At 27.7% G+C, this 17,374-nt stretch overlaps 1 protein-coding gene across 4 annotated transcripts in view; it reads right to left on the bottom strand.

The window, feature by feature from the left end:
* Window positions 1–17,374, bottom strand: part of Soxn (SRY-box transcription factor soxNeuro) — a 216,668-nt gene that overhangs the window by 46,778 nt on the left and 152,516 nt on the right. Inside the window, exon 2 of one of the 4 annotated variants that reach the window (XM_074254662.1) lies at window positions 16,928–17,030. The exons of the other annotated variants lie outside the window; for them this stretch is intronic. Coding sequence (XP_074110763.1) covers window positions 17,009–17,030 — 22 coding nt within the window. The 3' untranslated portion in view covers window positions 16,928–17,008. Of the gene's footprint in view, window positions 1–16,927; window positions 17,031–17,374 lie in introns of those variants that run through there. 4 annotated transcript variants of the gene reach the window in all.

Here is a 17,374-nt window from a genome sequence, read left to right as displayed (position 1 = left end):
TATTAAAAATTTCGGGAAAATAAAATTCCTAAAAAATTAACGATATATTAAATCAAAAAAATTATTCAAACATTTATAAATAAATTTATTAAATTAAAAATAAAATTTCTAAGATATTTTTTTTAATGTAGAAAAATCTACCGCTAATATAAAGTTTAATCATGAAAGATATCGGCAATTTAATATTCACAATGCAACGTCTATTTTCACGCGTGTGTGTCTGTCCACCGTAAACATGTATATGGAAAAGAATGACTGTATAATAATAATAATAATAATAATTACAATAATGGATAAAACGTACGAAGAGTAGTTCTGTGGGATGATAATGTAAAGAAGTAGACGCCGGTGGTCGACAGTGGTGCTTACATAATGGATATATTTAATATTTGATAATAAATAGCTGAGACCAGAGAAGCATTTGGTTGTCATCTCGGTGTCGGTGCAGCGTATGACAGCATGGAAATTACTACTTGACGACGCATATCTGACTTGCCAGTTTCCTTCACAACACAACACACAACATACTCTTGAGCTCAGTCCTCTCTTCTCCGATCACTAAGGACCAACAGAGTAAGAGAGTAGGAAAATTTAATTCGACGTGATAATGAAGGAGGGATGCACAAGTAGAATTAACGCAGCCAGGGAAATTACATTTCGCCGTTGTGGATGGTGTTTCCCATAGCGGGGCGAGTTTCGCTGAAAACCTCCAGGAGGAATGAGGGAGCTAGATCCTACAACAAACTCAACTTGGGTTTATTAACGACGATATCATTTCACTTCAGCTCCAACTCCATTTCGACTCCGATGACGTTTACACGGGCAAGACGGGGAGGAAGCTCTCACCAACCGGATGGTGAGTATCCGCGCGCAGACACGACCCTACACTGCTCATATATATTTATAAATATATAAGACAAGACTGATCAGGACTTTGCTCGAGTACTCATCTACTCGTCACAAACTTTTCTCATCGACATGTTTGTAATATATAATATTTATTATTATTATTATTATTATTATTATTATTATTATTATTATTATTATTATTATAAAAGACAATGGATTAGTCGATTGAGACTCTCGTTATTGTTTTGGTAATGAGATTTTAGAGAAAGTAAGACACTTTTGTTGAATTAAATATAAAAAAAAATTTTTTTTAATAATCATAACTTATAATTAAAGAATTTATTATTATTATTATTATAAATTAGCATTTTAATTTTAAGTAAAATATTAAGGATCCAAAAAAAAATTTTTTTTTCAAAATATTTATCGAATTAAAACAGTGTAAAAATCATCAAATTAATAATAATAATTGACGTTTTTAAAGATATAAGCTCATCTCGATGTTACACTCATCAAGAGCTTTCATTTGAGTACCCACATGCATTTTGATATATTTGTCATATATACATATATATATATATATATATATATATATATATATATATATATATATATATATATATATATATATATATAATCCATATAAATATATGAAAAATTGATGTGGGTACTTAAATGAAAGGTTTTGACGAGTGTAACATCGGGATGAGCTTATATCTTTAAAAATGTCAATAGTTTACGAGATACAAGGTCATTTCTTAATTATCTATCTGGAGATAGATCATATTTGAATGCAGCCTAATAACATAGATAATAATAATGATCAAAATTTTTGAAGAAACAAAATTTTCGTCATAATTAATAATTATGATTTATGATCAATAATTTTTAATCTGGGTTAAATTTTAAAGACCATAATAAATAAGTAAGAATAAAATAACTCAAAAATAATGTACATATACGAAATAATAATAATGAAATTAATGTACTTATTTAAACCGGATACACAGTGGGTGCATCGGGTCGTAAAGTGTCACATAGTGTCGCAGAGTCTTGGTCTTGGGGGCGTCGGCGGACACCGTGACCAAATAAAATCTGTCCGTGAACACCGATGATACTTCTGCTACCCAGCTACCGCTTCAGTGTTAGATAATATGTGTGAGTATCACACATGATATGTATAAAATAAAGAAATAAGTCGCGTGTACTTTCAGCTTCCTCCTCCATCTCTTTTTGTGGACATGACACGAGACGTCCTCCCGTTTTATACAGACAGGGCAAAACCTGATGCATACAAACAGAAATTACGTGCTTTACACTCAGTCACGAACGTTAAATGGCTTGGCATATATATATATATATATATATATATATATATATATATATATATATATATATATATATATATAACATAAAGTATGTATATAACTATGACATATATGTGTCGCGTGTGATGGATACTCCACTTGGTAATTGGAACTCTCTTCTTACGTGAGCCAGTCTCCAGTCTCGGCATCCACATCCATCTATTTATATTTATATTTATACTTGTATATTATATGTGTATACTTTTCTGCAGACCGGCATTAAGCAACCCATCAGAGAAATGGAACACGAGAAATGGAACAACAATCTTGCTGTTTGGTGTGCTATTACACTTGCAACACTTAGCTTCTTCATCCAAAACGGCGATTACTATTTCCGACTCGTTTCCGATTTACAAAACTTTAATTTTAATTATTATCATTATAAAGGAGGTTTATTGCATTCAATATGTATAAAAAGAAAAAAAGCAGTTATTGAATGTTAAAAAAAACTCTTTTAATTCACAAAAATTCTATTAGTATTTCAACTATGATTTTAAAAAATCTAATCATTTTTTTGCAAAATTTTTTACTTTAAGATAATTTTTTATTATTTTTTAAACCCCTCTTTATTTGATTTTATCTGATAATTAATATTATTAATGTCCGGGTATTTTAACTCTGGACCTACCTTTTATTGCGCAGTTTTTTTTTTTTTTTTTTTTAATTAAATCAAAACGATGCATAACTTGTCTTATACACACGTAATTGTCACACTGAATTAAACTATTAAAATTTAGTGTTAAATCAATCAAGCAACAAGAGTCGGGGTAAATAAAAAGCTAAAAAGTTAATCACGCGTATTAACACACCCAAACTCGACTATAGACTATGAAGTTAAGTATTCATATACATACTGCATCGCACAGGTACTGTATGTATGTGTCTTCAATACAACACACCTTTCCTTCGAAATTCTCGAGGCGCGAATAACTTTGACTTGGCTCTTGCTATTGCATGGCAGTGCTTTCTGTTGCTATAAATTCATAATTCTATATACACATATACGTATACTCATATAGAAGTTGTAAACTCCTGTGGCGTAGACCTCCCTCTTTAACTAACACGAAAAGGAGTTGAGGCCCAAGTTTCTACTTCTTGTCGAGTCGCCTCACCACCTAATAATCCAGCCGCGAATGCCAACGGCTAAACTCAACTCCTGAGGTTGTCAAGCTGTCTCTATAAATTCACGACTAGTTAGTCTTACGGCGATTTAACTGTTTGGTTATTATTCTCGGGCAAAGATTTTATGTACATTTCATTTCGGTGCAAACGTATGTGATCGTATGTGAATTTTCAAAATTTTTTATTTAAATCGTTAAAAAAAATTTTTTTATTGCAATAGATAGCTGAATTTAAATCACATTTCTAGTCAAAACTCATATTAGAACGTATGTGATCACTGATAAATCAATTAATTTGACTCAAGAGCCAAAATCTTGAACCAAGAATATCATTTTGAAGAAATAAATTCTTGAAATAAAAAAATTTTCTTAGAATAATTTCTCAAGTCAAGAATTTATTCTCTTAACTCAAGAAAATCATTTTCTTTGAAATGGTATTTTTGGTTCAAGATTTTAGCTATTGAGTAAAGTTAATTTTTTTGTCAGTAAATAAAAATTATATAATAAAAATAATTGAGAGATCGTAACAGATACCATCACAGATTACAATAGTTATGATCTAAGCTAAGAGAAATATCAACTCCAAGACTCAAAACATCAAAATAAATACCTAAGCTAAAAGACAAAAGCTCGAAATTTTCCAAAAAATCAATAATCCCACAATCACATGCCGATAATTATAGCGATAGATGTTTTCTACAAAGCCCAGTGAAGCGTAGTTAAATACATATCTATAGGTAGGTCTTGTTAAGCTGAAGCAGGTGCTGACAGTGAGGGCGATTTATGACGTCCCTATTGTCTCAGGCGGTCGTTAGCCGGGAAGCAATTAGTAGGTTGTGGAATTGGAGAGGTTCCTGCGGAAGACGCACGGCTTCGAGATTAGAGACCTCTTCTGGATCTTCTGGTCCCCTGAGGAGTTTCCCATCTCCATCTTGATCCACTACTTCCACTTCCTTCCTTCCTTTCCATCCACCCTCGCTCCTCAATCCGCGTATAATTATCAGACTTGCACAGCCACTGATAAACTACGCACTACACACCAGCTATTAGATGATAATGATAATGATAATGATGACACCGAGACACTTGATACCGTGCTCAGCAGCTAATGGCTCTTCTGTATCTAGCCAGTGATGAATTAACGGCTAAGTAAATAAAAATATCCTTCCTTTTTTAGATTTTTTTTCTGTCAAGGCGGAATCTAATGATGAAAAGACAACAATAAATGTAAGGAGGAAGTAGTCTGTAGTCTCGAGAAAATTACCGATGACAAATGATACTGCAGAAAAAGCGACAGTATCACATACTTGACCCGATAGGATACGATGGAGATCCTTATGGGTGAAAATGAACCTTTGGTAGCTCGCAAAGTGGCCCGTACCCACTGTCTACTGTTCTATACACCCAGGATATGTCACACGGGGTATCGGGTTTCCCTCTTGTCATTGTGCCCTGAATGCTATCTGAGGTGTCTACCAGGAATCTCAGACGATTGAAGCGAAACGTATTTCCTCTACACAATCGATCCTTGTACACCCCATATCGCCTATTACAATATTAATGTTTTGGATATGTTGAAACTTATAATCGAGCCTCTGTACTGCCTTATCAAGCTTTTAAATTATCGCAGTAGTCATTTGTAATGGCTGTAATAAGACCTTTCGTTCTTATTTTAATTGGATGACGCCCGCCTACTCGGAGATAGGTGTTGCGATAGATTTTTATCAATTCAGTGTGAGATTTGTTTTAATTAAAAAGTTCTTCTTTGTTTTTATTGAGATGGAAGAATTTTTTTGGAGTGAAATATTTAAAATTTGTCAATGCTATATTTAAGCAAGAAATTCAAATTTTATTAAAAAATTGTAATCATCATTAATTAAAAAAAAATTTTTTTGATACATTTGATGGATTTTTTACTCGATTTAAATAGACAAAATATGAAATGTACGTATGTTTATTAAACACAACAATTTAATACGTAAAGTAATATAAAATACATGACGGCGGGGTTGGAAAAGTGCTCTACAAAAGCATATTGAGCAGGCAGTCGGTTGCGCATCAAGTGGTAACTCCAATTAATAAAATCCCCGCGTACTTTTGCTCATCAAATGAATAAATGCAATAAAATTTTCCACAAGGACGTCATACATGAAAAAGCTTCCACTCAAGAAGTTATTTCTCGGTTATATGCAAATTTATCGAAAAATAATTCACCGCCATTGTTATTGTTGTTGTTATTGTACATGCAACTGGTATTCTAGCTCTGAAAGTCAGATTGATAGCAAACGTACTTTCGGAGAAAGTTTATAAAGTATTTTAGTATTTTATAACACCAATAAAAAGTGTTAAGAAATCAGAGAATTGATTTCCTTTTTTATTGCCGCTTGACGCTTGTAAATTTTTATCTATAATGTTTCAGTCAGATACGATCTAAGTTTTTGATAAAGTTTATGTTTGACATGACATTAAAATGTCATTGTTATCATTTATCTTGTATCTTACACATGTATGTTTTGCTCAATTTTCTACTTTGTAATTCATTGATGCACAAAGTTCAAATTTTTATAAATTAATTTAAAAAATTTTTTTTTTCAATACATTAAAAAAAAAAACGTTCAGAAAAAAATTTTATTGCTTCAAAATTCATTAAAAAAATTACTCAATTTATGAATAAAAATTATTGTATTTAACTTGACCAATTTTTCAGACAAAAAAATGCTTTCGAGAAAATTTTTTTAATAAAAGTATTTTTATTTTTCTTTTAGTACATTTTATGCCACAAAATTAAATCAATTTGCATGATAATTATTTTTAATTAAAATTTTGATCTTTAAATCATTATCTGAATTTCAAAATAAAAATTTAATTTAATCAAAAAATATCAGAATTGTATTAAAAAATTTCCTAATCAAATTTTTGAATTTTTTAAAATAATGAAAATTTTTCTTGTCAATTTTTTGACGGACCAATTTTCATCTACCTGAAGTTGAAATATTGGTACAAAATATAAATACATAAAAGTGAGTTGATATGTTGGAACAAGGAAGGATACGCTGGACACGATAAAAAATAGACGAAAGTAGTAAATATTGACGAGTGTTTGTCGTATGCTCAAAGTGTTAGTCAAGTGGTAGTTCCTCGTTTCCATGTTTGATCGCTACTGCCTCAAATGTGAATACGAGTGTTTGCTTCAGTACCTCCGCATCCTTCTGTGCTTGTATGTCGACTGGTTTTGTCACACAGAAATTTGTATTAATCTAAAAACAGTTATCCAGACTAACTACATTGTCATTCTCACTCTTCTATTGTCAAATCTTCATCATACTTTGTCAGAAAATGAATATTATAATCTGAAATATATCCCAGGAAAAAATACATCATATAGTACGACAAAATGAAAAATTCCAAAGTAAAAAAATTTTTTTTTTATTAATTTTTGTTAGTTTGATATTTTCTAGAATTATTTTTACCGATTAATGCTCAAATTTCCGATGCGAATAAAATGAATATTTAATATAAATAAGTCGAAGTCGAACAGAAATAAACTTTCATCTATATATCAGAATGAATATATATAAATACAAATATAAATGCATGGGCACGTTTATATATGTAGGGCCTCTTTTTAATGTGTTTCAAGTTGTATAAGCAAGTTGTATTATGCGACACCCTCCACTTGCTTCATTCGCATTGGCATTCGGGAAACTTTTAACTTCGGCACGTTTTTGCGATAACGTATCCATAAATACTTATGTACCTCTATTCTTTTCACTCTTGCAATATTCCAGAGAAATGTTGTGTGTTATATTATTTATTTTTTTTTTTCTATTAAAAATTGTCGGCACTTTTGCTAAGAAATACCTTCTTTTTTGTCTCAAAACTTTCTTTTGAAATTTTTATTTCAACATGAAACAAATGTTCAATATTTTCAAGTTCAAGGTTCTTTTGGCTGAAAAAATTTGAATAAAACAATTAAATAAAACGAATTTTTTTTCCATAACGAAAAAAGTGTTTACATATAAATGCATATCTTATTTATCTATTTCTATAAATAGATTATTTAATTTATATTTATTTATTTATTTAGTAAACATAATCTAGTAACATAAAATGAGTTAATATTTAAATTAACTGAATATATTTTTTAACGATAAACTTTATATCCAATTTCCCTTTTGATATTATTCTCAGATATGTAAATATTGTATCATCCATCACAATCTACCAAGCAACTTGTACTATTAGTTTTTCATTTTTTTTTTTTTTTTTCAATTTATATTAATTTTTTGGTCCTCAAACATGCGCATTAACAAATATATTAATGTATAATATATATAATACAAGTCCTGCATTTCCTGTGTATTTAAATGTTTCTTGTGCATGATATGATGATTCAAAAAAGTTTCACACGGTTCAATAAAATAATCCTCAAGACATATTTGTACAAGTGTTTTGACCACATTTTCGATGTACGTGCAACAGAATTATTATTATGGTCTTTGTGTTCTATAAATATTCCCGGTTATGCATAAAAAGAAAATACATCATATTCACATCAAAAATTTCAATCATATGCCGCTCAAGTTCGTACAATTTTAACCAATTAACAAATAGTCGCTTTCGAAAAATATTTTGTATTAAATTATTATTTTAAACAATAATAATAATAATTTTTGTAAATTTAAGATATTATTATTGTTTTTTTTTTTTATTATATAATCCAAAAAGAGCCTACAGAATCTTGTGGTTAAGAATTTGAATGTATAGTCTGGATTTCCGGTGAGTTGCGGTGTATCAGCCACGACAACGGAAATGAAATTTTACACAGAAATATACAAAATCTTTTTTTTTTTTTTTTTTTTTTTGAAAAAAATAATATCACATGCAAAAATGTGTCGTTTTAAAATTCATCTGAAAATTTATCTAAATTTATAAAGTAAAAATTAATTAATATAGTCGCGAACTTGATTTTTAACGCCTAGTATATATACACTTGTAACATATCTTATAACTAACATAACACTCGAATAATCACCACGGAACGATTAGTCAAGTGTTATAGCTTATAATTGACGCGGCCTCTAATGCCCGATTCGCATGAGACAACGGGTATGCAAGAATGGGGTCGCACTTAATTTAGTCCCTACAGGGCGATCACAATCGACCAATTTGTCGTAATTTCAGTGTAAGTTAACGTTTTATTTACTACTAGTACAGTAAAAGGTGAGTCAATCAACTACTGTGAGAGTGAGAGAGTAAAAAAATAAATCTACAAATACAAATGCTTATCGCAGTAACCGCAACTTGCGCTCGCGAGCACCTCTATGTCATGGTCGGGTATGATTACAATTTGTAAGTGACAAAACTACGAAACTTTTACTATTTCTAAGATTTATTCCGTGTTATGTGTTAACGCACGAATTAATCGTTGAATAATCTTAATAAAGTCTGCTGTTATGCTGTAGTGTAATATTAAAATTATTTCCGGGGTAATTAAGCATCAGCCGTCTTGCGGCTATGTACACATGTGTATGACCTATAAGATATTTATATGAATAGAATTATGCATGTGCGTAAATAAGTTGTGAGTTAATCGATTTTTTCTCGTATGATAATTTTTCATTGAAATTTTTATGGTTGTGATTATTTAATTAATTCATAGATATTTTTATTCAGCTCCGATAACGAAATTGGAAAAATTTTTTGCATTTATACAAAGAAATTTCCTTTAAAAATTACTGTGAAAATAAATGTAACTGTTGGATATTCCGCAATTACTGATTTAATTATAATTCTCAATGCACAGGCGCTAGAAAAATAATCGCGGAGATATCACTGGGTATAATCCAATATTATACTGAGTATAATCCAAATTCTACAGAATACAATCTGATTATATCCAGTGGAATCTTACGAGGTATAATCTGATATTTTACTGAGGGAAATGGGGATTACATTGAGAATCATTGAGAGTAAAGCACATCTACGTTCGCGCTTAAGGCATGCAATAATGATTTGTGGAAATATTATTTACAAAAGTTCAAGTTTTTAATTCAAAATAATCTAATTTTTAAAACAACAAATATCTTGGAATAAATAAAAATTTAAACACCAGGCCGCGCGTCAGAAAATACCAGTTGTATCACTGATGCCACTTGTAAATTTTTTTTCTGATCAGTCGTAAGTTTTTATTCGTTACATCAGAAGACCTCGCGTTTAGTTATTATTGTAGTGCATAAATAAATACAATTTTTACTATAACAAAATCAAATAACAATTAATAACTACTGAGTGCAGAGACTTATTGAACAAATATATATAATTAAAATTTTTTATTTAATAAATAACCTAAAAGTGTCTGCAGTTGATAATTTAGTTATACTCTATCAGAGATTAGAGATATTAAACAATTACTAGCTTCTTATAATTAGAAAATTGTTTGTTAAATAAAATGATCCTGACAAAATCTCGGAAAAATTATTTTTATGTAAGAAAAATAATTTACAGTGGATAATTATAGCGACATGCGATCTCTAAGATTTGTAAATAAAAATTTTTATTCATAAAAAAATGTATCGAATTTTATAATCGCGAATTTATGTGAGTATTGTGTAAATTCACTGGTTAATGGTAAAAAAATATGGAATACATTTTTGAAGCAAGTAAAATAATAACTTGAAAAAATTTGATACTCTTAAAAGAAGTCGGCATTATTTCAAATCAATTTTACTGAGTTTAAATCAAGAGAAAAAAATACTTGGGTCAAATATAAATGCACCTCGTTTGAAAAAAAAATATACTTGATTGAAGGACGAATTTTTAATGGCAGATTTTTTCGATTACATCCAAGATTTACAATTTTCTTTAATTATAGATGTAAATATTTTATAACACTTTTTATTTCGAGTTTCAAAACTAATTTTGTGTGAAATGTATTTAACACAGAAATTGTGTTGATTTTACACAGAATTTTTACTGTGAAAGATTTTTACACAAACGGAGTAATATTTTTAGCTTTCAATTCTTTAATAAAAGATTTTTAATTAAAAAATTAATGAATAGATTTTTAGTGTTCAAAATAAATTTTTTATATCTCAAAAAAATAAAATTTTAATCAAGATAATTTTTATTTAAAAAAATATTTTTTGTTTAATTCAACAAAATCTGTCCTTCAAAGAAATTTTTTTTCGGCGTAATATTGATGAAGATTTTATAACTTAAAAAATCGTTGTAAGAATCACGTAGGCGACAGTCGATTATATTTTAATTATTGATAACACATAATTATCATATGTAAAAAAAGACCAAGTAAAGTTGATTTATATGTACTGGGTGATTGATATATGAGGCTAAAGTCCGATAAATATATATAATCATGTGTACTATAGGACTCTCTTAGCGTAACTAGTTAACATTTAGTACATGTGTTTGTTACGAGATCTGATGAAAAATTTTACACATGTTTGTTATTTTCAGTTTAGATAGAAATAAAAAAAAAAAGTATTAAATTTTTTAAATAATTTTTTGTTTTTAATATAACATATTGTGCTGCAATGCATATTGCACAGTTTTTAAGTGAAGCGCATTTACGCCCTCGTGCTCGACTCTTCGTTACACAAAACAGTGTTACACTTGAGTTTTATTTTAATTACAGCGAGTAGTTGATAAAATTCAAAAATTTTTAATAGTCTTGAATTATTTGAAGGATATTTAAGCCCAGACTATAGTATATATTCTATATTTTGATCCATATGTGAGTGTGCGTATAAATACGTATGGTGCTCATAAATGTGTTTTGTTAAAATTTCCAGAGGTAACGATAAGCCTCAGCAACATCAGTAAAAAATGAAATAAAAATATTAAAAATTTATGCAACCAGTTGAACACATACTTATCAATGATAAGTTATCATAATGTAACGAATGAAAATGTTCTGCTGATAATTTGCATACTGTAAAACAAATACCTTTAATAGTGAAGAAGAATGGCGGAAATATTAATGAATTTAGATAATTATTGTTACTAATTGTAAGAAAATTTTTTTTTGTGAGTGAAAAATAATCGCGAGTCAATCTCGCGATTGATTTCAAGATTGTGGTACAGGGGTCACATGATACAATTAACACTTATATAACATATGGATATAAGTTTAGGACCGCATCAAAAATGTTACTACGGTTCACATATGAATGAAAAAAAATATGTGAATTATTGGAAAAATTTTTTTATTAAAAAAAATAATCGATTCTTTAAAATATTAAATTCAAAAAGTGAAATAAAATTATGTAAATAATTTTTTGTTTAATGTAAAATATTAATTTTTTTACAGGATGACATTTGAATTTTTTTTAAACATAAAAAAAATGGCCTTCAAACTCTTCAAAAATTTTCTAAAAATAAAACTGATGTGAATAATTACATAAAAAAACAAAATTAATTTTTTGCAATATGCTGCTATACGTATACATTTTTTTATTAAAACATAATGTTTTATTGGATTGAAAAAAATGTAAATTATCTAAAAAATTTGGAGTTGTAGTTAATAACATGATACTCTTCTACAGAAGTGTGAAAACTGTAAACAAGAATATTGATAGGAAAGTTGACCAAAATATTTTGCTGTGGGAATAATAACCTCAACTTTGGTACAATATTATACCGATCTCCAAGGTGTAGTATGTAGTGGATAGGATTCACACCTTGAAAGTGTCTATATAGTATATATGTATGTATCTTATATTGTATATATGGGCGTCTAAATATAGATGGGCTGTAATGATTCATAGGAATATTTGTTGGCCAGCAGCTACCCGGTTTGTAATACACATGTGTGAAGCAAACACCCGACAAGATACCAACACATGCGTTTTAATATAACGACCTACTCGGGCTACCTGTCGAATGACTAGCCTTTCGAGTTTCAGACCATCTAAACGTGCCCATACTCTTGTACTTACCCATTTAGACTAAACCAAACACTTGTATCTATTTTTTCTATAAATTTATTGAAAAATTACATCGATTCAAAAGAAATTTCAGAGCTATGTCATTTTTGAAGTTTCGAGTTCGTCCAAATTTTACTCGGTTCAAAAATTTTTCTGCTTGACTCAAAATTATTGAATTATTTTAAATGACATATTTAGATCATAGTTTTTTCTCTTTACGGATATTATTTATTATTCAAGTCATCTGTGAAAATAAATTAGTTCATCATGTTTTGAGAGGCCTGTCCAAAAATCAACAATAAAAAAAATTTTTTTAGGGGTTACTATAGATTTTAAAAAATTTCAAAAATTGAATAAAAATTTTTTTCAGCTTTAAAATTATGAACATGCCAAAAATTCAAGTCAATATTTTGACTATTACATAAAGTTCAAAATTTTTGAATTTTTTAAGTTGTTTTTTTACTTGAAGAGAATTTAGAGCAAAATTGAAGATAACTTTGAGACAACTTCAGGTTGAAAAAAAATTATATGAAAAAAAAATCACTACTTTGAAGATTTCAAAAATTTGGAGTGTATTTTAAAAATAAAATTATCGAAATTTCCAAAATTTAAATTCTGACAATTTAAAAAAATTTTTTAAATCTCTAGCAACCCCTATAAAAATTTTTCTGAGACTAAAAATAATAATCTAACATTTTTTCCTACTTTTGAACCCAAAATTAGCGTTGATTACTGATTTAAAATAATAAAACTTACTTAAAAATAAAACAAACTAAAGACAATTTAAATCAAAAATAAAAACTAATCGATCAATTAAATTATAAAAGGGCGATCACAATAAATATTTTGGTTAACTGCAATTATACGGGTAGTATTTAGCGTTTATCTGATAATAATTTACAATCAGGACAAAACCGGGACTATAATGAGCTTAAATCCGAAATCCGAAAGGAGATAAATTGAAAATAATTTATCAAATGAGTTATTAGTTGAAGAAAAAAGTAAAAAAATGAAAAAAATAGTCGACCGGAGACCGGAGAAAACACAATCATTCTATTTTGAGATAATATATTTGACTGGCCGGTCCACTCGGCTGCAGGATTATCATAAGGAGTATGAATATTCTTGCTCTTATTTTAGTGACTAAAAATCTCGCGCAAACTCCAGCATTCCTGGGTGAGGCAGTATGGTGTAGCAGAATAACCCAGCAGCTAACCACTAAATCATTGTCCTCCTTCTCCGTCTAGCTGGTCATCGGTTTTTGCATCAAGGATATCTTTCTTTTTTACGGGAGACGGGAATATGAGCATGAGCGAGGAAGATAGTTTCACATTTATTAATATATTGCAAGAAACACATGTGAATATGTGAAGATATGAGAATGTAAGTGTGTATCGGTACACATAAGTGGGTGTATAGGGGCACTATTGGCCGTAACAAACCTCTAAAATCCTCGACTCTCTCTCTAGCTATTTTACTTTCAGCGATTCCCTGCATGACACGCGGTTTATTGCTAATGTTCACTCTAACTTTTACTTTAGTTGATGGTTATTAATATATGCCGCGTGTAAACTCTTCCCCATCACTCCAGTGTCATCGTATAGTAGACTAGTAATTTAGGGTTATTTATAATAATAAATATATTGATTGTTTTACACTCTTTCTTGGAAATTTTACGGTTTGATAGTTTGAATTTTTGAGACTTAAGGAAACTGATAAGATCAATCTTTAATTTTGAAACAATTTTTTCAACTGTATTTTTCAGTAATTAGTCCAAAGATTAATTATTAATAATAATTCCGGAAATATTTCATATTTTTATAAACAACAAGGCTGAAATTTTCATCGAAAATCGTGAATTTTTTTTGTTTGATAATTTCTTGGATTAATCACTAGATTTTACATAAGTAGCATTTTTTTGGATTCAAGAATTTCGATAATTTAAACTGAAGATATTGTGCTCACTGTAAGTAACCTGTTTTATAGGACCTCTCGGAGATTAAAAAAAAATTCATTAACAAATTTCAATAAATTGCAAAATATTTAATTTCTTGAAAATAAATATTTATTTCTAGCCAAGATGATTAAGAAACTACTTAAAGCTATAAATTTGATAAAAATACGATTTTGGGTTTTAGTATATTTGATAAGCAATGTCAACAACCTAAGTTACTTAACAGATGCTCGTATGTTATTGTATATTTAATTTCAAAATATGATCGAAATAAACCAGCTGCTTTGCGAAACAATAGAAAAGTATCAGCTGATGTGCTCTAAGCTTCATGGCCGTGAAATGATAAAGTTAAAATTTTAGTATATTTAAATTCTTATTTGCAAATAAATCCCAAAAAAAAAATTATTATTACAATATTTCCGTCTAATCTTGAGTCTACACATTAAGATAATAAAAATATGCATACACGTGGGTCTAAAAATATCCAAAAATTAAAAATTCTTGGCTGTTTAAGACATAAACAAACTCTTATCATGTTAATTTTAAAAACTTTCCGTAACTTATTACCGAATCATATTTGGGTACACATATTCAAAGCATGTGCAGATGTCTTTACCCAATTTATAGACATTAGTATATTTACTAAATTTTTGTAAGTATGAAATCAAGGATTTATTGAGAAGACGTAAATATGTAAACAAAAAAATCGATATCAGACATAAGTATATATAAATATCACACAATTCAAAAATCCATGAAACATATTTGAGTCTCTTTTTTTTTTTAAATAAGGCAATTTGCTTTAGATTATATTAAATTTAAATTAATTAAGGATGTACGAGCTCTGTCATCATTTTAAAACGTGACTGATTTTTTATGCAGTTTAAATACGTACAAGTGAATTTTAAAACTTTAAACAGGAGCAGCTGCATGTTTAGTTAAAAAATTAACTCCAAAAGTGGGTAATTTTTTTTTTTTAATTATTAATATCGGTCTAACGGAAAAATCTTTAAACATTTTTCCCTCACAAAAGCTTTACCATGAATATTAAAAAAAAATTACAAGGTAAATTTAAATATATTGATAATGATTTTAAATTATAAAAAAAATTTTTTTAAACTGTTGTAATTAAAATTAGAATTCATGTCAATATCTAATTTTTAATTTATATGATCCGTAATTGTTTCTATTTTAGTACCGCGCTCGTACTTCCTCAAAGTGTTGATTTTTTTTTTTTTTTCTTAAAGTTGAATTGAAAATAATAATTTTGTCACAAAATATATAATTACCTGTATCCTTGTGTGTTGTTATAATAATAATAATAATAATAATAATAATAATAATAATAATAATAATAATAATAATAATAATAAAAAGGATCAAAAAAAGGAAATGTGTAGTGAAAAGTGTAAGGTTAATAATTATAAAAAAATACGCATAAAATAAAGTTTTGAAGACTTATATATTCAAATCTCATCAGTCAAATAATTCAACATATGTTTAAAAAAAAAACATTTATGCTTCTTATACACAAAATTAAATCCTTATTCATCATTCTAATAATTTAGAATATTCAATAATTCGTCAATTAATTTATAATAAGGCTTTTAAATTCCAATACTTACAGAAACAATACTAATAATTTATAATATCTATATATATGTATTAATATATAATAATAGACGTTACTTTTTAAATTCATCATTCATTCATTAATTGCCAACAAAAATAATAATTAAAGTAATAATAATACTAATTATAATAATAATTTAAAAAGATATTTATCAGCTATTATCAGAGTGATATCAACTTTTTTTTACAAAACAATATTATTTCCAAAATAAACAGATTTTATTTTTCTTAAGAAATTACTATCCTATTTAAATCATCATTATAATTATAATATCGGTAATAATTTCATAAAACGAATTACATATATAGGCGTTATGAAATCACAGTCATTGATTTATATGTTAATACAAATGTTTATTTCAGTAATATTTATTATTGATACAAAATAATAATTAATTATCATTACTATAGATAGAGTAGTAGTGTACTATATGTTTAATAATAATTATTGAATTTAAAAATAATAATAATAATAATGATAATAATAATCATAAGCATAATAATAATAATGATAATAATATGTTAAAAAAATAAAACTAAAATTATTTCAACTTGGAAAAAAATCAGTTTAATTTTTCAAATTATTAGATACAGAATTTAATTTAGATGTTTTGACTGTAACATATGTGAAAAATAAAATCATTATTAAAGTAAATATATGTATCATAAATAATATTTAATGATATACCTGATATTACCATTTTGTGTAAATATTTACGTCTTTTGTACATAATAGTAATTTTATTTTTAAATTAACTATTACAACCCTTTCCAAAATTTATTTCAGACATTTCGGTAATTATTTACTATCACTACCCCGCTCGTCCTCATATTCATATCCATAACTATAGTTTTGTGGCAAACTCAGGTCTTACTCTAATTTATGTACAATTATATTAAATCTTAATAATGAATACATAAATAATATTTAATATTTACAAAATATAATCCCTTAACAAATATGATCGTTATACTCAATGTTATTATTATCAATAATTATAATAATAATTAATATATCTTTATTTATATTTGTATTTATAATTGTAAATGCGTCGAGGCTTATTAGGTGTTTCTGTTGGTCACGCATCTGATTTCTATCACACCGCAAAAGTAGAACTAGGGAGGAAGAAAACTACCTGCCTATGCGTAAATGCTTCTCCATCTGTGTTTAATTATTTCAAAAAAATATCTTCGTTAATTATCAATCATTAATTTTCAATTTTCGATGGTTATTTCACCGATAAATTATTTTGAGGCGGTAGGTTAAATATCGTATAAATTGCAATTTAAACTTTCGAAAAAAAAAAAAAAAAAAAAAAAACCAATTGAATTCAAAAGAAAAAAATGTTGAAAATTATTTTTTCTGTTAAAAATTCCATCTTTTTAATTAAATTAATTTTTCAGTTTAAAAAAATTTTATAAAATAATCCAATTATTTAATTCACTAGTCTTTCCTAAACTTGAATTTATGTATACTCAAGTGGCTCAATATTTAACCGCCGCGAT

Source organism: Cotesia typhae, unplaced genomic scaffold (assembly GCF_013202065.1).
Source record: "Cotesia typhae breed Kobodo isofemale line unplaced genomic scaffold, CoteBio_Ctyphae scaffold_13, whole genome shotgun sequence".
Lineage (NCBI taxonomy): Eukaryota > Metazoa > Arthropoda > Insecta > Hymenoptera > Braconidae > Cotesia > Cotesia typhae.
This window is presented reverse-complemented; position numbering and strand designations above follow the sequence as displayed.